Genomic DNA, 22,093 nt, shown 5'->3' on the forward strand with positions numbered 1-22,093 from the left:
TAGTGATGGGTTAAATATTTTTTATATTTTTCCTCCTAATGTTCTTGTCCTTTCGAGCTGTAATTCTGTGGAGGATGGTAGACACACAGCCTAGCACATTCTGTGCAGGAGAGACTGAGCCCCTGGGTAGTGACCTGACTTGTCCAGAAGTCACCCAGGGGAAGAGCCTGGGCCGAAGTCCAACCTCAGTTCTACATGAAGGGCTTTTTCTGCAAGACGTTGCTGCTTCCCTTCTTGCTCCCTCCCCCCCCACCCAAAGGACTGATGAATGTAAAAACAAGAGTTTAAAAATGACCTAGAGAAGCTAATTACTCTCACCCACACGACCAAGAGCTGCCCTTGACGGACTTTGGTGCATGATGCACCAGTGCAGATTTTCCTGTCCTGGGGCAGAAGAGCAGGCTCTGCTCTCTGGGAAGCAGCCCTGGTGCTTTGTCATCTGAACACACACAGACTGGGGTCTTTAGGTGGGAAATTATGAAAGGAGGAAGACCTGGGGGTGTCTAGAAGTATATAAGCACGTGTACTAGCTGAGGGAAAGGCTGGAAGCAGTCAGGGATGCATTCGATATCAGTGGACAGCCATGTTAATTCACAGCCACGCTGGGCCCTAGACGAGGTAGCATTGGGGAAATGCAGACTTCTTGCTGGTGAGAAATGTATAATCTGAAGCATAATAAAAGGGAGTATATTGGGGTCATTTTGAGGGCTATAGATTTTTATTTATATTTATTTATATACATTTTTAAAAAATAGTTGCTTCATGAAGATAAGAGGAGAGAATATCTTTACCAGCTTCAAGAATTTGTAGTGACCGGTAACAGCAGGAACTGGAGGTTTCGATATGAACTAGCAGAGTAAGTAAACACCTTTCTGGGGATATGAGAAGGCAAATTAGATGAAATAATTCTTAATTTTCCTACCTTATAAGTGATTTCTAAACCAGCAGTAATAATGTTCTTTTGGATAAAGAGATTATGTTTTTATTAAGGTATAAACTGAATTTCAGAGCCCTAAGTTACAAATACCACAGTCTCCGGGGAGACATTCATTTTCAGATGAAGACAGGGCTAGAGTCACTTTGGAATTAGAGTGCTCTGCTGTTCTATAAGGCAATTTATTCGAACCAAATAAAAGATGAATCACCCACTCTTCAATATTTTCCTATTAATCAGAGCAGTTTTTGCCATAGCTTTTGTGAACATTCTGAGTGTTGTCCTCTGTAGGGTACAGCATACTTTATGTACTTCAGCTTCTAGAGAAAATCAGGCTACCACGGGAGATATGAAAAGACCTAACCCAGATGAGATGATTACGAAATAAAAATGTCCCCAAGGTGGCTTATATCTGTACATCATTTTGTGTGTGAAGGAGTTAATTCCATCATGTGCTTGCAGAAGGAATGTTCCAGGTTTTAGTGATTATGAAAGAGTGAAAGCATTGCTTTCAATAACTCCCCTTCCAGAGATATATAATGTGCTTTTTGTGGTAATGAGGGAATTTGTTTGGGGTTGTTGTTTTTTAGTTTTCACCTTGTTGAGATTCATTTGGGTATCTTTACTTTCCATTTTTCTTATCCACAAGTAGCATAGAAATCTCTTAAATAATTGTCTGCCCTGAAGAAATTCATCAGGCTTTTTTTTTTTGCAGCTATTCGGGATATGATTCGGCTGATGCCAGGGGCAAACTGAAAGATTTTCTCTTTGCTGTGATCTTTAATCATTATGCTTAATTTGAGAGATTGAGGTTTTAGTCATTATTCCATGTTCCCGGCGTCCTGGTCTGAGGCACCGAGAAAAACAGGCCCAGGTTTTCCACGAAGGCACCGCGCCCTCTAGCGGCCGCGCGCGGGCGTGCGGCCGGCGGCCGAGCCGGCTGACCCGCTTCCCGGGGAGACGGACCGGCTCCGGCTCGGCGATCCGTATCTCCCCGCTCGCTATCTCCCATCTCCCCGCGCTTATTGCAGCCCGGCCTGCCGATATGAATTCTGTGCTCCCGTGCCCATGATATTGGTGTCATTTTTCTGAAAAGAGTGCTTTTTGATATGAAAGTATTCACCGGCACTCCTGGCTCCTGGGTCTAACTCCCTCCCCATCTCTTTTTCATTTCCTTTAGTTGCTTGGGCGAAAATGCTGCCGTTTATTCTCACACCCTTCTCCCCTAGCCCCATCTAAAACACAGCGAGAGCTTTGGGAGTAGGTCTTCTCAACCAGCCCTCTCGCGGTTTCCCCCGTCTTTCGGAGCGAGGAGCAGACCTCGCGTTCTCTGCACGCGGACCCCGCCGGATTGCGGCGCGCGGGCTCGGTCTGCAGGCGCGGGGCGCCGGGCTCGGTCTGCAGGCGCGGGGCGCGGGCTCGGTCTGCAGGCGCGGGGCGCCGGGCTCGGTCTGCAGGCGCGGGGCGCCGGGCTCGGTCTGCAGGCGCGGGGCGCCGGGCTCGGTCTGCAGGCGCGGGGCGCCGGGCTCGGTCTGCAGGCGCGGGGCGCGGGCTCGGTCTGCAGGCGCGGGGCGCCGGGCTCGGTCTGCAGGCGCGGGGCGCCGGGCTCGGTCTGCAGGCGCGGGCGCCGCGGCCACGCCGCGGTCCAGTCTCCCCATCTGTTGGTCCTGGGCGCTTCAGCATTCCGGCTGTTTTTATGTTATCTGATTTTTAAAGTTTTATGTGCTTTTCAGCTGATAACCCAAAATTGGAATGTTAAACCTGTATTCATAAATTTCTCAGCCTCTGTTTTACAGAGTTTAATTTATTTCCTTTTTGTTTGATTTGTGTGTGTGTATGAGATACAGAATTATTATTATTTTTTTTTTTTTGTATTTCTTTGCATGGCCATTTCTCTCAGCTTTCTGCTGTAGGCATTTTACTGACCGAACCTTTGCTAGGTCCTTATTGCCTTTCATTTCCCAGCATATTTTTATATGTAAAATGAAATAAGAATAAAGAGAAATTAATAAGGTGGTTTGGGGCCCCCAAGTAATTTTTTTTTTTTTTTAATTTCAGACAGCTGATACTGATTTTGGAACTCTATAATCCCAATGATGTTTATGATTACCTAATGCATATTGCCTTAAAGTTGTGTGCAGATAAAGTTTCTGAAGTTCGGTGGATCTCCTTCAAACTAGTAAGAATCATGGCCTTTTCTGTTTGTGATTTTTGCAAATAGAAATGTTTATTTTCCATTTTAACTCCTTTATCTTTTCTGAGCTCAATTTATCAGCTTACTTTTGAAACCATCTTTTAAATTTTGAAATTAAGAACTGTTTTATAGTTTTATAAATTTTCAGGATAGCCTTTTTGTCAAATTATATGCTTCAGTGATGGCAATTGTGTATAAATCATTTTATATATTTTTGAAAACCTTTTTAAAAACTCTTTAAGCCTTCTTTAAACAATAGCTTAGTGTTTTTTTAAATAAAGTTGAGTTTCCTCTGTAGCTTGGTTTTATAGAAAAGTAGTAAGCAAAGACTCCGGTGCAGAAAAGCCGATCCTGTTTTATGTGAGCTTAATACCGGCTGAATACTGATGAAAAAAAATCACATTTGAAAATATTGATTTTGAGATACTCTGATAGTATTAAAATTTTATAAAAATGACCAAATTATAAAAGGTAATGATTTAGTTATTATGCAAGGGGACATATTCTAAAATTTGGAACCTTAAGATTAGTAATATATTTTTCTAATGCCAGTCCCCTTTTTGATTCCATTTTAATGAAGGATTTTATATGTGGATTGCTATATATTTAAACGTCTTTTTTCTCTGTGTTCTAATGATGACCGTGACAAAAATTACTTTCTCCCAAGCTTATAAATTCATTTTAAAGTTGGAAGGGTACATAAAAATGTCTAGTTTCCATGTAAAGTAGTATTCATAATTCAAATAGATGGCAGCATTTTAAATTTGGTCTTCTGATATTTTTCACAGGTTGTGGCAATTTTGCAGAAATTCTACTCCAACAGTGAAAGTGCATTGGGGTTAAATTTCATCAATGAACTTATCATAAGGTTCCGGCACTGTTCTAAGTGGGTTGGAAGACAAGCTTTCGCTTTCATTTGTCAGGTTAGCAAGACCTGCAGGGAGAATCTACCCTGGGTATACACTTGCCATGGGGTAATGTCAGGTTCACCAGATGTTGATCAAGTACGTACTATATGCCAGATATACTCTGGATGCTAAAGACAGACCGTGAACAAGACCCTACTCTCTCTGCACCTTCCATCTGGTAAGATGAGGGCTGGGCCCACAGTCCAGGGCTGTGTCTGCCATTGTGCCTCACCTTAGCCAGCTGCCTTGGAGGGAAAGTGGGGTGAACAACAGAGCAGCAGGTTCCAGCAGGGATTATATAACCTCTTTGGAGTAAATGTGTGATGATCGTGTCAGTCTGTCCAGCTCCTCAGATCATACTTTCTACTTAGCATCTTGGAAATGAGGGTGTGATTTATGTTTGGCTGGGGACAGTGGCAATGATAATGGCTGCCATTTCTTAAATGCCTTGTATGCCAGGCATTTCATCATACATCTGATTCTCTAATAAGAGCTACTACATATATTGAGCCTGGTATATCCATTTACCTTTAGACCAGTTCTTTTAGATCAAGCATCCGAAGCACAGAGAGGTTAAGTAACTTGTTCAAGATCACACAGGAAGTATAAAACCATGATTTTGTTGTTGTTGTTGCTAAAGTGTTATTTTAAACGTTTTAACTTTTTGTCATGCACATTTTCAAGCATATACGAAGGTGAAGGGAGTAGTATACTGAATCTCTACAAACCCGTTGCCCAGCTTTGCTGATGGTACAGTAAAGCCATGGTTGGACTATACCTGACCCCTGACCAAAGCCCACTTTCTCTCCCTCATAAGCACCCCCAACAAAGGACTTGCTACCGCCCCCTGGTGGGCTGGAGGGGAATTACAGGAGTACTTTGGCCATCCCCTTTGAGAAGTGCAGTGGATGGCAGAGTAAATACCAAATTCACCGTAGACTTGACAGCACAACCTTTGGTGAAGAAGAAATTCACTCCTCCAAATCATTTTGCAGAGAAAGTGTAGATGAAATAATTTTTGCTTTTATTTTTTAATTCTTTATCTGGGATTTAGAAAATCTGTAATAAACAAAAAGACTAACTTGAAAAGGTTCAGAGGGCTAATTTGGAGTCAAAATGACCTGCTTTGAAGCCCAGTTCCAGCACTTCCCTGAGAGTGGCCTTGGGCAAAACAGCCTTGGCACTTCTGTCAAGTGGGGACAGTGCTGTGTACCTGCCTTCTAGTGTTGTCGTGAGGCTTCAGTGGGCTGACGCATCCGAGTTACCTAGATGGTGCCTGGCAGCCAGGAGGAGGACACTGGGGGATGGGTATCAGTGTTGTCGACACAGTGCTCACCACCATGACACAAATCGCCCTGTAGCAGGAGAGCCACAAGCATTAAAATCCACACGCCTGGCTTATGGTTAACTCTCTGCTGCCACTTGTTGGTCGTGAGACCTTAGGTTTTTACCGCTACAGTGGACCAGAATTCTCTCACTTGTTAAAGGAGGGTAATTTTGATTTCCAAGGCTAGTTTTGAGAATTAAATGAGAGAAGACATCTACAACTCTTTGTAAGTGCAAAAGCAGTGTGCAGATGCTGCAGATTCTTACACGAGCAGTGTTTCCGTGTCATTCACAGAGGTCTGGGCATTGGGTTAGGGTTCAGGTTTTGGCTGTTACTAAACAGCCACGGCCACTGCCCTCAGAGCCAGCATTCCAGTGAGTAGCAGGTGAGGGTTCTTAACCCTTATTGGCCGGCTGCATACAGTTTGGAAGCACTGTGATAGATGGATAAAGGACGTGCCATTGTACACATAAGGAAACTGAGGCTCAGGCTAAGCTGGCTGGGCAAGGTGGCTCTTGCTTGTATGCCCAGCGCTTTGGAAGGATGGATCGCTTGAGGTCAGGAGTTCAAGACCAGCCTTGGCAACATAGTGAGACCTTGTCGCTAAACAAAAAAGAAAAAAATTAAATAGCTAAATAAATAAAAGGTTAAGCCACTTACTTGAGGGGCTACATAGCTAGTGAGTGATCAAGTTAGATTTGTCTGGCTCCGAAGCCTGTGGTTTCCCCACCACATCTTATACTACTTGTAACCCAGTGCTTAGTAGTAAATTACAATAAAATACTGATTGTGTTTCTAACTATATTCGTGCTGGGATTTAAAAATTCTCACACACGCACCTCAAACCTACAGATTGCGAAATTACTTCTTTGGAGTTAAAAAGGTGTATGTTTTTAGAAACTGTTGAAAAACGTTGCTTTTTTGGCGGTGGCTTTTTCGTCACAGGCTGTGGTGAGCGAGGAGTGTGTCCCCGCGGACCAGTTTGTCGAGCTCTTGCTTCCCAGCCTTCTGGGCCTTGCGTCGGACCCCGTGCCCAACGTGAGGCTGCTGCTGGCCAAGGCTCTGCGGCAGACGCTGCTGGAGAAGGGTGCGTGGAGTGTCTCTCTAATCTCAAGTTCTGAATAAACCCCATCGGTTGTGGAAGGTAGCATGTGGATTTCCTTTGGGAAAGTGCGGCAAGTTGTGTGATAACATACTTCTGATTTGTTATGTAAATTAGTATATTAGTTTTTTATGCATGAGTTTATGTTTTTTATAAAATGACTAGGACATGAATATAATTCAGTCTTTACATTTACTAACCAGATACTAAAATACACCTTCTGGAAATGAGGGAAACTTTTGTCAATTTTGAGTTATGACATGATAGATTATGAAAGGTAGCAAACTTAAGCCTAACCGCTATTAAATTGTAATGGTATTATTTTGTAGTCAGTACAAAAACATTTATAACCCAACCTACTTGGTTATTTAAACCTGAATGGGACTTAACATAAGCTTTGTGTCCCTTGGATAGTTTCTTTCTACACCACATATGTAGGAGAATGTCTTCAACTCTGCCCTGCATGTACCTTTCTTGCCACTTCATCCCCTGCCCTACCCTTCCAGCAACCTACTCCTCCTCTTTTGTTCCACACGTTGCCATTTCTTTTGTGTTGTAGGGAAAAAAAGGCAAAAGTAAATTTGTTAGTTATTATAATTCTTAAAATATGGGTAAACTATTGGAGATCATCATTAAAATTTAAGAAATAAATTTCTTTAAGTCTTTAAGTAAGACATATGTATGTGATTGTCCATGAAAAATGATTTACTGTCCTGACATGTGGTTAACAAAAAACAAAACTAGAGTGTGTTTTTCAACACAGTTCATGGCACATGTGATTCAGACTCATGGTTTCTCTCTTTAGCCTATTTTAGAAATGCCGGTAACCCTCATCTTGAAGTCGTAGAAGAGACCATCTTAACTTTGCAGTCTGACCGGGACCAAGACGTTTCCTTTTTTGCCACCCTAGAACCAAAGCGGCGGAATATTACAGACATGACTGTACTAGAAAAACAGAAATAAGTACTCTGTGGTGAATTGCAGTCTGATCGTTTCATGCTTGGCATGTGTTGCTTATAACTTGAAGGGGAACTTACTATATCATACGTGCTAAGGAAGAAAAATTTCTGAACCTTTCCCACCATGCACTTGATTGACTGGCCCCTTTCCCATCTGCAGCCCTAAGGGACAGAACCCCCATGGGGGTTTATTCCGGAAGGCTTGGCCTGCTCTGTGCTTCCCTACCCCTGCAAGCCTGATAGGTAACAGTCTGTAGAAAGATTGCAGACCCAGGCAGCTACCTGGGTATTGAGGTCTCCATACCATCATATTACCTGCCACCAATTTGTTTTCTCTGTTACAGACTATATTATTTGAAGTCCTCCCCCTGAAATAAAGGAGTTTATTAGAAGCTTTTAAGTCTTTAATAGACTTGCATATTTGCTTCCCTTATGGTTTCTTATAACATATAGTTTATGGTGTTATATTTTATTTTTAACTGAAATACTGTACATATGTAAATAATTCTTGACAGGAAGAAAAATACGTTAATGTAATATTAGCCCCTATCAGTGAGCTGAACAAATACATCATTTAAATTTATGCTCCACTTTGAGTTGCTACAAATATAGTCCAATTTGTTTCCTTTCAAAAAATGTGATAAAGAAACTGTTAAAGAATGATTTATGGCAATCTAATGTTGTACTTTTGTTATAAACTGTACTTGGAACTTTTGCTCATATACTCACCCCTCCCCTTTTGGTAGGAACTGTATCTATAAAGATGTGTTGTCCTTTGATAGAGGCAAAGACCTAAGAGATCTTTCATTTTTATATGTATGTGGTATCATATGCTTAAGAACTTGGGAGAGAAACTGATAATTGAGATGCATGGATATTGACTTTTTATCTAATGCTTTAGAATCTTAATGAAAACTAGGAAAACATAGTTCTGATCAGAACTTGGCCACAAATTCTTCCCACCAGTGATTTTGGAGGTTAAATTATGTACTTTTCAAATTAACTTAAGTATACAGCACCTATACTTCATGCTTTTAAAATTTAGACTAAGAGAAAGATGCTCTAGAATTTAACCAGGTTTTTCATTAATTAAAAGATTTTTCATTGATTTAAGATTTTATAAACATTTCATTAAGTTCTGCATGCATGTATGCTTGTGTTATTTTTCTTGTTCCTATTTTTATGTTCTCTGAGGTAGGCATAAGGGAAGGAAGGAACAGCCCAGTTGGGGTTCAGGAGCTAGCAGCCAAGGGCATGCAAGCTATTTCTAGTCTTCCCTTTGATCTTTTTCTTATCTGTCTTTTCTTTCTTTCTTTTTTTAAAATAATATTTCTGAAGCTATGTATTGAATTTCCTGGTATACAGGATGTTCTCCCACCCCCTTCCCAAATTCCACTGAACTGATGCTTTAAAAAGAAAGGAAGGAATCTATACTGTGCCAAAGTAAATAAGGTACATATGTGAGAATTCTAAATTATAACCCAGGGTAGCATTCAGGCAACTTCAGCAAAGACTGAGTTAATAAATTGGAGGCTACATATTAAAAAAAAAAATCCTTCTTGTGTTTAATATTTGCCTAAAGTAAATTGATGGAGATACTGTTTTGCTTCGGTAACAAGCACTTTTTAATTTTTTTTATTGCCTAGAAATTGAGATTGTCATGTTGTTAAAATCTGTTGATCTAGTAGCAAGTAGAATCATGCAACTGGAATCTTGTATTTTATGCAGAGCTTAATTTTCCATTAAGGAAAAAAATGAGCTTCAGTTTGTGTTGTGACCTGTAGGGTCTGCGTGTTTGGTCACAACATGCTTGCAGAGATCATAGGGCTCTCTGGTAAATAATCTAGCCTTTACCATTTCAGTTTATATGTTAAAATTTTTCTGTAATTTAATATGAATGCCATTACAATACACAGATTTTTTATGGCTGTAATTTCTCTGCAAAAATAATTTTTAAGGCTTATATTTTATTTTTTTGTAACAACTGAAAATTTTTTAAGATTGTTCTGGTTTCCCTAGCCTTTCTGTCTAGCATTCCCTCCCTGCCCCCGCCCCCACCCCCGCATCACTTTAGCTTCTGTTTGTATTTAATTGTTGTTTGTAGGTGTTGAGTGTTTGTGATTTGACCACCACATGTAAGCTTCCTGTTTACTTGAACGCTCAGCCTCATCTCCGGGTGAATTAATGGAAAAACACAGATGGGTTTCTCACAGAGCTCTCTCAAAAGGTGTCCTAACAATAGACATCATCACTGCTTTCCCAAGTGGACATTTCTTCTCTTGTTAAGTGTTTTTACCAGCCCCTTTTCCCTCCAAGATTTCAAGAGCATTTTCAAAGCTGATGGATTTTGATGCAGCTTTGTAAATTTCCATGAAGGTCTGTCTCCTACTCTCGGGTCCACGGTGGGGACCAGATCTTGACTCGATCTGCCGGAAGGAGTCATACTTCTGCAGTGTTTGTTTTTCATTCATGCTAGAAATGTGTTTAAGCATGACTGAAGACTGCGCCTTGCAAGGTTGTGACCCACGCATGCAGTGATGATTTAGGGCGCTATTCACAAATAAGCCCTCCACGCGATTAGCCCCAAATTATGCAAAGATTGTATTTTAGACAGACACGGAGAAGAGGGAACCATTTTCCTAATGGCAGCAAGAATCGTCCTCCCATTTTCCCAGTGAGAAGAACTGACGTTAACGGCAGCTTTGCAAGCTGCTAGAAGGAGCTGGGAACGAGGCTCGGCCTGCGGTGGGGGCTGGGGCTGGGGCGGGGGTCGCGGCGACGCGCCCGCGCTCACACCAGTAACCCCGGGGTTTTAGGAAGCCCCGGTGCCCTTCCTTGTCATTTGGGCCCGTCTCCCGCGGCCACGTGAAGCGGCGCCTTTGTTCACGTCGGTGGGCTCGGGCGGGGCGGGGCGGGCGCGTCACGGGGGCGCGGGGGGCGCGCGGGCGCGTCACTGGCGCGGGCCGGGGGCTGCGGGGCCGCGGGCGGGGGCTGCGGGCGGGCGCGTCACAGTGGCGCGGGCGGGGGCTGCGGGGCCGCGGGCGGGCGCGTCACAGTGGCGCGGGCGGGGGCCGCGGGGCCGCGGGCGGGCGGGGGCGGCGATGACGCTCGAGCGGATGACGCGCGCTCTGCGGAGGGGCCATGTGGCGGGCGGTGGCCGCGGCGGCGGCGGCGGTGGGCGCGGGCGGAGCGTGGGCGGCGCGGTCGCCGGGGGGCTCGCTGCGCCCAGGCCCGGCGGAGGGCCGCTGGCGCGGCTCGGGGGCCACTGCGCAGGGGCTCGTCGGGTCCAGGGCGGGCTCGGCCAGCTCGCGGCCCCCCCCCGCGCAGTCCCCGGCCCGGGCTCGCCGCGGCGAGCGGCCGGTCGTCGGAGATGTGCAGTCCGGGAGCCTGTCGCCTGACTTGGCCCCTGATGTCTTCTTCTTGCGGGTGCGGCTGGAGGATACCGGGGAGATGTTCCGGGTGACCAACTGCCACGGCGACATGACCGTGCGGGAGCTCAAGGAGGAGCTGGACCTGATGGTTGGCATCCCCTTCAACCTGCAGCGGCTCCAGTACCTCGACCAAGGTGGCTCCTGCCCCGCCCGACCTTTCCTCTGGTCACGTGTGCTCCCGAGACAGCCAGTCCACTTATTCACTTGAAGTCCCAAGAGAACTCTGTCCAGTGAGGACCCCTAGATGCCCAAGAAAACCTCAACCGCCCTGAACCCCACATGGATGAGCCACCTAGGATCTTGGCCATAGAGAGACTTCTCAGTCCCAAACACACCAGGTTCCCATCAGACCCCAAATCACCGTAGCAGGACCCTAATCCACAAGCACGTCCTGCTGTATCAGGCTTCACTGCCAACCCTGAGCACATCCTGTCCCAACCAGGACCCCAGATCTCAAAGCCCCCCCAGAAGCCCAGACTCAAGCTTCCCATGTTTTCATGAGGGACCAGAGGTCCCAAAGCCAGATGTGTTCATGTAAGACTTGCCTGGAACAGAGCTTGCCCTCAGCAAGAACCCCAAACCTAGTACCCCAAGCACAAAGCAAACAGCAAACCCCAAGTCCTTATTCATGCTGACTTGTGAACATCAGAGCCCCAGATCTCTAGCCAACCATGTCTGTGCAGGGGTGCCACAGTCTAAAACAAATCCTGCTGATCTCAGGACCCCAAGCCCAGAAAAACTTTGCTCAAGGCTGAACCCCCAATCTCTAGGCTAACCATGACTATCTCAGAACCCCGAATCCTCCATCAGTTGTGTCCACACAAGGATGTTAAAACTCAAACCCTGCCCACCTCAAGACCCCCAAACTCAGAACAAAGTTGGCCCAATTTGCACTCCAAATCCCCAGGCTGACCATAGCTCCCTTAGAACCCCAAATCGCCCAGCAGTTGTGTCCAATGAGGATGTCAAAGCTTGAACAAGCCCTGATCACCTCAGGACCCCCAAACCCATAGCGTACCTACCTGCCCAAGACTGAACCCCACATCCCCAGGCTAACCCTGACTACTTCAGGACCCCGAGCCCTCCAGCCACCTTACTTTTGCAGGGACGCCAAAGAGCAAAGCAAACACTGCCCACCTCACAACCCCAAAACCCAGAACATACTTGCCCAAGACTGAACCCCAGATCTCCAGGTTAACCATGACTACCTCAGAACCCCGAATCCTCCAGTGTACATGGAAGGATGTCAAAGCTCAAAACAAATCCTGCCCACATTAGGACCCCAAAACCAAGAACAAACCTGGTCAAATCTGAACCCCCAATCCCTAGGCTAACCCTATGACCATCAGAACCCCCAGTCCTCCACAACCGTATCCACAGGGTGCCAAAGCCTAAAATAAACCCTGCCCACTGTGGGACCCCATCTTTCTGAAAACTCTGCTCACACTTGAACCTCCAAGCTACATCCCAGAGCAGCCTCTACCCACATCATGACCCTAAATTCCAGAGCAAATATGCCCGATTCCGAGTCCCCAGTCTCTAGCTAACCATTTGGTTGTGTGAACCCCATCATTAGCTACTTCTGTCTACATAAGGATGACAGCTCAAAATACGCCCTGCCCACATCTGGACCCCAAAATTCAAAGTCACCTCTGCCCACATCTGAAAGCTAGTCGGCTCCAGTCACTACATCAGAACCCCAATTCAAGCAGCATATCCTCATAAGGCTCCAAAGACTGTGACAAACCCTGCCCACAACAGTACCCTAAAGCTCAAATCTCCACGAATACCATGTCTACGTCCACACTCCCAGGTTGAAGCTAACCATGTCCATGTAAGGAAGTCAAGGTTCAAAATAAGCCTTGCCTACGTGAGGACCCCCAAACTCAAGGCAATCTTTGCTTGGATTTGAAACCCAAATCCTTCAGCCAACCTCATCCATACTAGAACCCCAGATTCTAGACCAAACCCTGCCTATGTCATTACCCCAAATTTTGTATCGGATCCTATCACCATTGAGACCCCCAAATCTCAGGGCAGATGTGCTCGATTTCTAACCCCCAATTGCCACCCACCCAGGGCTACATCAGAACCCCAAATCTGAAAATAAGTCCTACCCATACAAGGACTCCAGATCCCAAAGCAGACCCTTCCCATGTTGGGAAGGGACCCCCAAACAACAAACCTTGCTTTAATCAGAACCCCAAATCCAGAGTAAGTTCTGTCCTGTCAAGACCCCAAATCTCAAAGCAAACCCTATCCACTATTGGACCCCAAATATTGGCACTAACCCAGTTCATATCAGAACCCCGAATTCCAAGCTGTGTCCTTGCCCACATCAGGAGCTCAAAGCCAGCCCCGCCAGTATCAGAACCCAGTACTCAAAAGCTCCCCATCGCTAAATCAGGAGCCCAAGGGCCCCCTGTCCAGACAAGTCCCATGTCGTAGGTACCTGGTGGAGGCCAAGGACCTTAAAAGCCCATCTCTCCCTCCATTGGTCTCCTTCCCTTGACCTGAGGACATGGCCTTCCCTATCCCGATTCCCTACAATATTTAGGATATGAGAATAGGAGCAAAGCCCCTGAGCTCCATCATCTCCCCTCCTGGTTGAAAAAAAATGCAAAACCCTTCAAGAAAATGAAATCATAAAAGAATCTCTGGGCACAGAGAATGCAAACGCCGAGACTGCAGTCGCACTGCAGGGGCCCGGACGGGGTGGAGACGGAGCTCTGTGGGCAGCCTGTCCCCACCAGCCCGGTGCTCCCAGGCACTGCCCTTCCGGGCTCAGTTTCCTAACCCGTGGAGCGGAGCCCTGTCAGCTCTAGGTTTCTCAGTGCCGTTTCCCGCTGTGGTCAGAAATGAGTCGAGAAGGTCACGATGTACAGTGAAGGCCAAAATACCTTCATTTGCTGTCTTTCAAACAGGGGAAGCGTTTTTCACGACATATTTGTTTTCCAATAGGAGTATTCGAAAGATGCTCTTGGGCATCTATCTTTGAGGCTTTATTTGGAAAGCAGTGTGCTGTGAGCCTAGCCTGTATCTAAAATGTTAGGAATTGAAGGTGAGTTATTGAAGGACTTAGTGAAGAGTTCCCAGGCAAGTAACCTGAAAATTATGTCTCCTCAACTGCAAATGTCTGGCACCCCTTCTGTTCGCCTGTTTTCACTGATGAGCTCCGCCGGGCTGTAAATTCAGGAAAGCTAAGAGGGACTGAGCGAGATGGGGTGACTTAACAGTGATGTCACAATGCTATCACCCGACAGACGCTCGGCAGCCGCCAGAAGCTCGACCTCCGCGGGTGCAGTCCTTGCCGGTGGATGGCAAGAGGGAAGGCGCTACTTTGCTGTGGGAAGAAATCTGGGCCACTGCCTATTAAATAATCCGTTGACGACAGGCAGGGGGTGGGGGTGGGGGCTCTTCTACCCATCTCAGAGGGTGCGGGGCAGGGAGTGGGGGTCGAGATCAGATGAGATCATGTGTGTGGTAACCTCGAGATACACAAATCTAAAAGGGGTGAGCAGATTCATGGGCGAGGGTCGCCGTTACACATCTGTTGTCAGCTCTGATAATTTATTTAGCTGGTGATAATTAGTGTTTGTCTAAGCCCAAGGCAGTGGCCGCCTGTCCGTGAAAAGAGGATGTGCTCTGATCTCTGTACGAGCTGTTGAGCATGTTTGAATTGTGCTCTTGTATTTCTTCAGGGAAACACAGCCCTACTCAAGATTTTCAAAGTTGTTAGGAAGTCAAGTTGTCTTACATAGACTAATCACCGATGATCTTCCCTGTTTAAACCACGAATAGGACACTCACCGGTCTGCTAATCACGGTTCTTTTTATATCCACCACGCTGAGTTTCTGGTGACCGGATGGTGCCAACGCACCGTTGACACGCATGCACGTGGCCCTGGAGGGGGGCAGGTCTGGTGACGGCGGCTTGGAGTTTGCTAGCGAGCTTCAGTTTGCTCCTCGGCAAACGGAGATCACAAAGCGACCTTGCAGGGCTGTCGTGAGAATCGAAGAATGCAAGGACTCAGCACGGGCACAAAGCCATCAGTCACTCAGCCGGGGAACCAGAGTGCTCATGAATTCCACCCACTTGGAATATATGATAATCGAGCCCGGGCAAGAGCTGAGACTTTACGAAGAACGCAAGTTATACTGTTATTCTTTTAAGCCTGACTCTAAGTGGTCGTGCAAGAAAATGTGTGTGTGTTTAAAAAGATAAACACAACTGCACGTTCTTAAAAGGTTCTGTGCCTAATTCCCTTCTGCTGATGCTGACAGTCTTCCCCAGAGAGTGTGAATTTATGAAGTGTGACTTGACCCACCTCGTTCTTTCATGTGAGTGAGACGCAGTTCTGGGTGACGGTCCAGGCAGAAGAACTCTGACACGCCACGTCCAAACTACGGCAAATACCAGCGTTAACTTCTTACATTAATTACCCTAGCTTCTCAGCGGGGGTGATTTTGTCCCCCGGGGCCCATCTGGCAATTCTCTGGAGACATTTTCGATTGTCGCCATTGGGTGAGCATGCTGCCCACATCTCTCTGGTAGAGGCCAGGGAAGCTGCTAACCGTCCTCCAATGAGCAGGGCGGCCCCCGCCCCGCCCAGAGCTATTTAGTGGAAAATGTCAGTAGGGCCAAGGTTGAGAAACTCTGCCTTAGGCTATAGTTTGAAAGACCCAACAATTTTTTTTTGTCACTGTTACTTCTTTAGCCAGCTAATGACAACATCAACCAGGGTCGTATTTTAGCTTAACATAGAGAACTCGCACAACTACGTTGTCCGTGTCTACCATGTATAGTTACTGCAAGTTTAAGTAGTTCTGTTTGTAGAATTTGCCTCATAAAATGACTTTACTGACTCATGTATTTTTTTTTTTTACAATAGGACAAGTTATAATTACAGAATTTTATCAATTGTTGCCGTCGTTCTTTTGTTTGTTTGTTTGGCTTCTATCTAAGCTGAGCCAAATTAATTTTCTAAAAAGCATTAACGACACCAAAACAGACTCGTGTGGAATCACCAAATGGGATTTGTGTTCAAGGGTCTAAAATTATCTTTGTGGTATCTAAGGTCAGATAATCTCTTAACCAATGCGATAGTTTATCTTTAATACTCAACTTTTTTTAACGGAAAAATTATTCCTCGTAGGAGTTTTGATGGATGGTGCTACGTTGAAGTTCCATGATGTGGTTCCTGGTGGAATTGTTTCATTATGTATCTGGCATTATGACGGATGGACAGAGCTCGTGGTGGCAGCCGTGGAAGGAGATCCCAGCAAGGTGTTTTCACGCTTCTTTCCATGGATATTATACTTTACAAAGCAACTGTGAATCGTAGGGGGGAAAATCAGTCTTTAATACGGGTATGTGAGTAAAAGTTTCAGAGCAGGGAAAAAAGATAACAACCCATGTTTAATTAGCAAATGCCGTACCTAGTGCTTTCGTTCATTCTTTGGGTTTACTTAATTATTAATATGATTTATAACCCACGTACCGCCCCCCGCCCCAGGAATCAAGGCAGCGAGTTGCCCATTCATGTGTGTATTTTATGAAGTTGAAAATCTAATTTAACACACGGAGCGAAGAACTTCAGAGAACTTGCAAATGCGCAGCCCGGCGCCAGGGCCGTACACGCGTGGGGTGCCGGGGTGGCCCTGCCCAGCGCCGGGAGCCCTGCTCCTCGCTGAGCCGCGGCCGGCGCCCGCTGGTGCAGGCCTTGCTCTCAGGGGCTCTGGGGGTGGGCGGTGGGGGCCAGGCGCTCAAAACCAGGATGTTTACCCAGCAGGGAAGATGAATCACTCTGACAGGGGGCTAGTGTAGATTCTCCCTAGAGAAGAGACTCAGACGGAAAGCTGCGAGCTCAAGGGGCGGAGGAGTGGAGTTCACTTGCTGGGAAGGGTCGGGAGGCTGAGCACAGGACAAGGGCAAGGGGGTGAGGCCGGGAGGAGGGGTGGGCTCTGGGCAGGCAGGACCAGGACCACAGCCCCCCTCCCCACTGCAGGCATCAGGCCTGGGCGGGGGGCTGGGGTCCCATCCAGGACTCCTTGCGTGCGGTTGCTCCCCTGCCTCTGCCCCTTCAGCCTCCACGGCCTCCCCTCCCTCCAGCGATTTGGTCCAAGCCTCAGTTTCCCAGCCCTTGCTCTGGACGTGGGGTTATTTCCCTCCCGTTTGGGTCTTGAGTCAGAACCGCTGTCACCTTTGGCTCGACCCTTTCCCTCCAGGCAGCCCCGCACCTGACTCCCACATCTGGGACAGAGTTCCTGGCCCTGTGGGAGCCCATAGTCTTCCTCCCAAGCTCAAAGACCTAATTTGTGATACCAGATGAGCACTTTCTGGAGCACTGTGTCTGCGGGCGGAGTTCAGAGCGCCCCGATGCTAAGGGGACGGATGGGCACAAAGCTAGGTCGGAAGGCCAGGAGACATCAAGTCTCCAGAGAAGTGCGTTGCCCTCTGGGGAGGCCGCTGCATGTTGGAGGGTGTCTTCCTTAACGGCCACAGCCAGCTTCCTCTGGCCACCCAGCAAAGCTATTTTCTGTCTTCAAAACACGGACAGGAAGGCCCTCCTGTCCCCTGAGCTGACGGATGGCAAATTCTGCTTCCTGAGCATGTACAGCATCGGGCGGCGTCCCCCATACTTCCCTGGGCTTCCGAGCCCTCTGCTCGGGCTTGCCCCCCTCCCTTCCCACCATGACCTCCACTTCGGTATCGAGCACGGCTTCCCCTGGGAGTGCGCCGTCAGCCCTCCCGCACGGGGTGGCTGCCCTTCTGAGCATGACTCACACGCCGTTTGTCTCCCCCAGCTCTCTTGCGTCGGCGTCTCCGAGGACTGCTACTACCGAACCCCGAACTCAGAACGTTTTAGAGATGAGGAGTGGAGGCAGTGGCGCGCTCAGAGGGCGTTTGTGGCGTTGTATATCACCTCGCACAGAGGCCACGCCGAGGCGACACAGTACCTTCTAGAGCAAGGTAGTTCTGGTAGGCAGCTCAGCATGCTCAGGAGTTGGGGTCTTTCGCTGGTAGGGAGGACGGAGGGGCCTGGCTTCCCAGTCCCTTCAGCAGCGGTTTCCTGCACGGCGTCTTGCCAGGCCTCAATCCTGGTCCCCATGGGGCCCCTCGCCCCTGTCTGCACTGGTGTCCTAGGGCGTGCCAGCCAGAGGCTGCGCCCCTTCTCTCAGCCAGGTCTCAAGGGGATTCTTCCTGCCCTGGTGAGATGGGAATTTCAGGGAGCAGCCGAAAGGGTTTCCCGGTTCGGCATTTCCCACTAGACACAGTGCTGGGACCGTCCCCACGCTCTCTGCGAGACTTCCAGCCTCGCCGGCGGCTGGGGCCCTGCGAGGATCCAGAGTGGTCCAGCCCGTGCCGCGGAGCTCTGTGGCGGCCGGCAGGCTGGCCGGGCTCCTTGCCCCAAACCCTGGGATTATCCCTCAGGGAACGTTTGCCCCAACTCTCCTCTCAGCCCCCCTCGGCTGATAGACGCGAAGCCTCCTCTGAGCTTTGCAGGAGATGCTGCGGGACCTGTCCTCCCTGCGTGTGGGATACTTTTGGGGAAAAGACGCCGCTGGTTGAGATGTAGACTTTTCAAGAACAGTAGGCCATAGCTGCGGACAGCCGGGCCACTGGCTTCCTTGGGAAAAGGAAGAACGAGTTGCGTGGTGTGGGCCTGCCGTCGGGTGCTCAGACGGGGCCTGTCGAGGGTCACGTGTGCCAACCGGCCTCCAGGGAGGCCCTCTCCTGCCCGCGGCCCTGGCCCAGCCTCTCTCGGCTGCGTGTTCGCGTTGGCCCGCTTCCACCGAGCAGGGTGGAAGGCAGCTGGGCCGTCTCGGGCCGGACGCCTGGGCCGCGCCGGAGTGTGCCCCTCCATGCCGCGCCGGCCGCCTCGACCGCGGCCCGCCTGCCTCCGCTGCCTGTCTGCCCTGGCCCTGTTGTTAAATGAAATATGGGCTTTTCACAGCCGAGCAGTCCTTTAAGCCCCTAAAAAGTCATTTTCACTCTGATGGAACCGCGATGCATCTGAAGGCGCCAGCTAGAAAATTACAGCCAGCTTCGTGAAGTTTTCTGTCGTCTGCAGACGGCTGCCGCGAGGGCCCCCGGGGTGGGCGCCGGGTGAGGAGAGCCTGTCTAGAACTTCACCGCGCCGACCCGCCGCAGCTCACGGAGACGGGCTACTGAAGTGTCACCTGCACTTAATTAAATTGCCTTTGTGTGTGTGTGTGTGTGTGCCGTAATATTTGTCACCCAGAGTTTGATTCAATTCAACAAGTCCGTCTTGGACACCTGTCATTAGCCCCTCCATCCGCAGGGGGCGGCGAGGAATTCAGTCGAAGCGAAACTGTCTGTGACTCAGGCTGCCCCCTGACTGCCATTTCCCGAGTGCCTGTCTCCTGCAGGCACCGAGCTACGTGCTGGGGATGAAAACAACAGTGATCAAAACAAGTGTGTTTTCTGCCCCTGTGGAGCTTATGAGGGGAAGTCAGCAAATTATGACGGATGACTGAGTGCATGGCCATGCGTGGGCAGGATGTTCTGAAAATGCAGTGTCTCCTGAGTCTGCAATGGTGGGGGGGGGGCGTTCAGGGGGAAACTGAGGAAGGTCTTCCTGAGGAAGAGAACAAGACCTAAAGAAGGGTGGGAGTTAGCCTGGGACAAAAGGTGAGAGTGTTGTTGGCAGAGGGAAGAGCACGTGCAAAGGGCCTGGGGCTGGATGCGAAGCAGGGTAATTTAAGGGCTAAAGATGGGAGGCAGGTGTCGGCGGAGCCTTGGCGGTGGGGGTGGGAGGAAGAGCATGGGGGCAGGGGGTGCCGGAGCTGTTGTAAGGGGGAGGTGGCGTGAGGCAGTAAAGACCTCACCCTGAGGCAGGGGGATGGCAGTGATGGGATTTGAGCAGGAGTGTGGTAGGAGCATTCTAGAAAGATTGTTGGCTGTTGCAAGGGGAACAGGATTGGAGGCGAGGCAGCAGTACCCCCCGCAGCCCCCTGTCCCCGGGGAGCACTCCCCTCACGGCTCCGGACCCCTCCGGGCCCCAGCCTGCTTTCTTATTTTACAGGAGCCAACTCCCTCGGCAGGTCCCCGCTGGGCAGGACACCGCTGCACGTGGCCGCAGCCATGGGCCGGCTGGACTGCATAAGCCTCCTGTTCAAGTGGGGGGCCCTCATCCACAACAGAGACGCCAAGGGGGAGACCCCCATCTCCATCGCCCGCCGCCTGAACCGCAAGCAGAGCGTGTGGCGGATGTTCCTCCTGCACTGGCTGGCCCAGAGCAGGTCGGTGGACGCGAAGGACGTGACCGTGACCGTGAAGAAGGCTCTGAAGGGTGTCAAGGCTGGGGCCGGGCCCACGAGGAAGACCCCACATTAGCTCCTGCTGGGCACGTTTGCCCGCCGAAGCGGACTCGGCTAACTTTCCCAAGTTTAATCCCGTGGTGGCCCTTGGTGAGCAAAAATGCAGGTAAACATGGCAATTAATTCGAACCAGATACTAAATTATCTGTCCTGTTTGCAAATGACTTTGGAGAGTGTTGCTGAAAGTAGGTGAGTTTGTAATCCATTACAGACCTAGCAGGCTGCAATGCCAGCCTTTAATTTTAAGCTATTTGTACATTGTATCCAGTAACGAGGCTTCGGGTGGAAGGGAGCCAATTACCTCCTCTCCCATATGCAGCTGGCGGTCTAATGCACGCGTAATAGGGGTAATAACAGCAATGATAATAGCACTATTGTTATTGCACAAAACAAGTCCCAGCAAACCTTGGGAGATCGTGCGTAGCGTGGGCTGTGAATTTTGGTTTGTAAAATCCATGCAGCCAAATGCTCCCCAGAGAGGAATGTTCTGGAAATTTCCCTGAGCCATCCTCGAGGGGTCTGCTTCTTGAGTTGGGGGCGGCAGAAGTGAAGCTGGGGAGAGCTTGGTCCTCCAAACACCTTCTGCAAAAGGGGCACCTCGTGACTCCTGTTGGGAGGTGACACGTTGACACTGGACGTGGAGGGAACAGTGCAGAGATGGCTGGGGAGTCCGTAGGGAAGACAAGCCGAGCTGGCCGCACCTTCCCTTCTGTCCCAACCCTGGTGGTCGGAGCATCCCCTCCCACCAGCTTCCTTGTCCTTTCCCTGGGGCAGGCCACCTGGGAGTGCCTTAGCCCTTGGATCTGCCTCCCACAATGTCACCCGGTTGTGCCTGCAGGGCCTGGCCTGCCAGTGGGTGCCCAGGCTGGGTGTGGGAACCAGGACCGGCGGCTGTCCGAAGAGGGCACTGTGACTCAGCCTCAGCAGAAATGCCAGCCCAAGATGGCTGGATCTCTCCAGAACTTTCCAGAAGTTCGGCTTTTTGATGGGATAACTCCTGCTTTTTAAATGCTGACTTGAATTTTTGAGGAACGCAGTATGGTACAAAAGGAGGGAGAAGAAGTGGGCACACCCACGGGACTGTCTCTGGATGTCACACTCCAACTTGTGTCCCTGAGAAAAGTGGCAGAAATAATGTGTGTTTCCTTGTAATCGTCCCCAGCCCTAAAGCCACAGTGAGGGCGGGCCGTGGGTCTTGCCTGGGGACACGTACCCTCCACTCCCGATGGCCCCCCACCCCCAGGCCACTTGTGTTTCTCTAAAGGCCCCATCTTCTAACAGGCTTCTGGAATCAAAGCGTGTGGCCACGGTTTCTCGACCACCGAGGCTCTGTTTTGCAAGTGACAGGAAATGACAGTCTTTCCTGGCTGCCCTTGCTTCCGACTTACATCCCAGTAACAAGAGTCAGCTTTTAAATTAATTGGCCGCATTTCCTGCTGTCAGAGCAAGCGAGACCCGTGTTGATGCTGTGGCCTTACACTTGGTGTGCGTGGCTGTGTCCAGCTCAGCAATCTGTCTGACAAATGGCAGGCGGGGAAGAAATAGCTCAGCACCTCCTATGTCAAAACTGGGATCTCGTTCTTGGCAGGCGTTCCGCAAAGTCAACAGGCAGATATTAAGTCACCCCCATCCAACAGGGCAAGTCGTTGAGCTAATGAGGTGTGCTCAGGGTGCGGCTTGGGCACCCTTTTAACTGAACAAGTGGCATTACTCCAAGCCACATGTGTGACAGCTGCCTTGCTAAGCCATCTTTGCTGTTAGGAGTGGCAACTGCCTGACACCCGTACCTAAAAATCTGGGAGCAAACCCTCTGTCTTCATACGCCCCAGTGCAGGTAAACACTTGGCCGGGCTTCGGGCAAGTTCCAGACTCTCCGTGGTGCCGTTTGCTCGG

General features: G+C 49.1%; 2 protein-coding genes across 4 annotated transcripts in view; both read left to right on the forward strand.

Annotated features, from left to right (window-relative positions):
* The window catches only part of LOC105874526 (serine/threonine-protein phosphatase 4 regulatory subunit 1-like), an 82,920-nt gene extending 74,823 nt beyond the window's left edge, over window positions 1-8,097 (forward strand). The window contains exons 16-20 of one of the 2 annotated variants that reach the window (XM_012770455.3): window positions 756-856; window positions 2,993-3,113; window positions 3,917-4,051; window positions 6,309-6,450; window positions 7,271-8,097. In XM_012770455.3, the coding sequence (XP_012625909.1) occupies window positions 756-856; window positions 2,993-3,113; window positions 3,917-4,051; window positions 6,309-6,450; window positions 7,271-7,428 (657 nt within the window). In that variant the 3' untranslated portion in view covers window positions 7,429-8,097. The remainder of the gene's footprint in view (window positions 1-755; window positions 857-2,992; window positions 3,114-3,916; window positions 4,052-6,308; window positions 6,451-7,270) is intronic. The other variant, XM_076010845.1, reaches the window with a different exon arrangement.
* A 2,443-nt stretch (window positions 8,098-10,540) lies between these two features.
* Window positions 10,541-20,364, forward strand: ANKRD60 (ankyrin repeat domain 60). Of its 2 annotated transcripts, none has more exons than XM_020282062.2 (4): window positions 10,541-10,989; window positions 16,012-16,142; window positions 17,663-17,837; window positions 19,906-20,364. In XM_020282062.2, exons 1-4 carry the CDS (start codon window positions 10,566-10,568, stop codon window positions 20,214-20,216), a joined length of 1,041 nt encoding a protein of 346 aa, XP_020137651.2. In that variant the 5' UTR covers window positions 10,541-10,565; the 3' UTR covers window positions 20,217-20,364. The 2 variants fall into 2 exon arrangements, with proteins under 2 accessions (XP_020137651.2, XP_075866961.1); XM_076010846.1 differs by having other exon boundaries at window positions 17,663-17,828.
* Window positions 20,365-22,093: the final 1,729 nt, after the last annotated feature.

Source organism: Microcebus murinus, chromosome 16 (genome assembly GCF_040939455.1).
Source record: "Microcebus murinus isolate Inina chromosome 16, M.murinus_Inina_mat1.0, whole genome shotgun sequence".
Classification (NCBI taxonomy): Eukaryota; Metazoa; Chordata; class Mammalia; order Primates; family Cheirogaleidae; genus Microcebus; species Microcebus murinus.

Coding starts and splice junctions, on each gene's coding strand:
- ANKRD60 (XM_020282062.2), top strand. CDS start 10,566: ATGTGGCGGGCGGTGGCCGCGGCGGCGGCGGCGGTGGGCGCGGGCGGA. Junction 16,143..17,662: donor TGGAAGGAGATCCCAGCAAG/GTGTTTTCACGC, acceptor TGTCTCCCCCAG/CTCTCTTGCGTCGGCGTCTC. Junction 17,838..19,905: donor TCTAGAGCAAGGTAGTTCTG/GTAGGCAGCTCA, acceptor CTTATTTTACAG/GAGCCAACTCCCTCGGCAGG.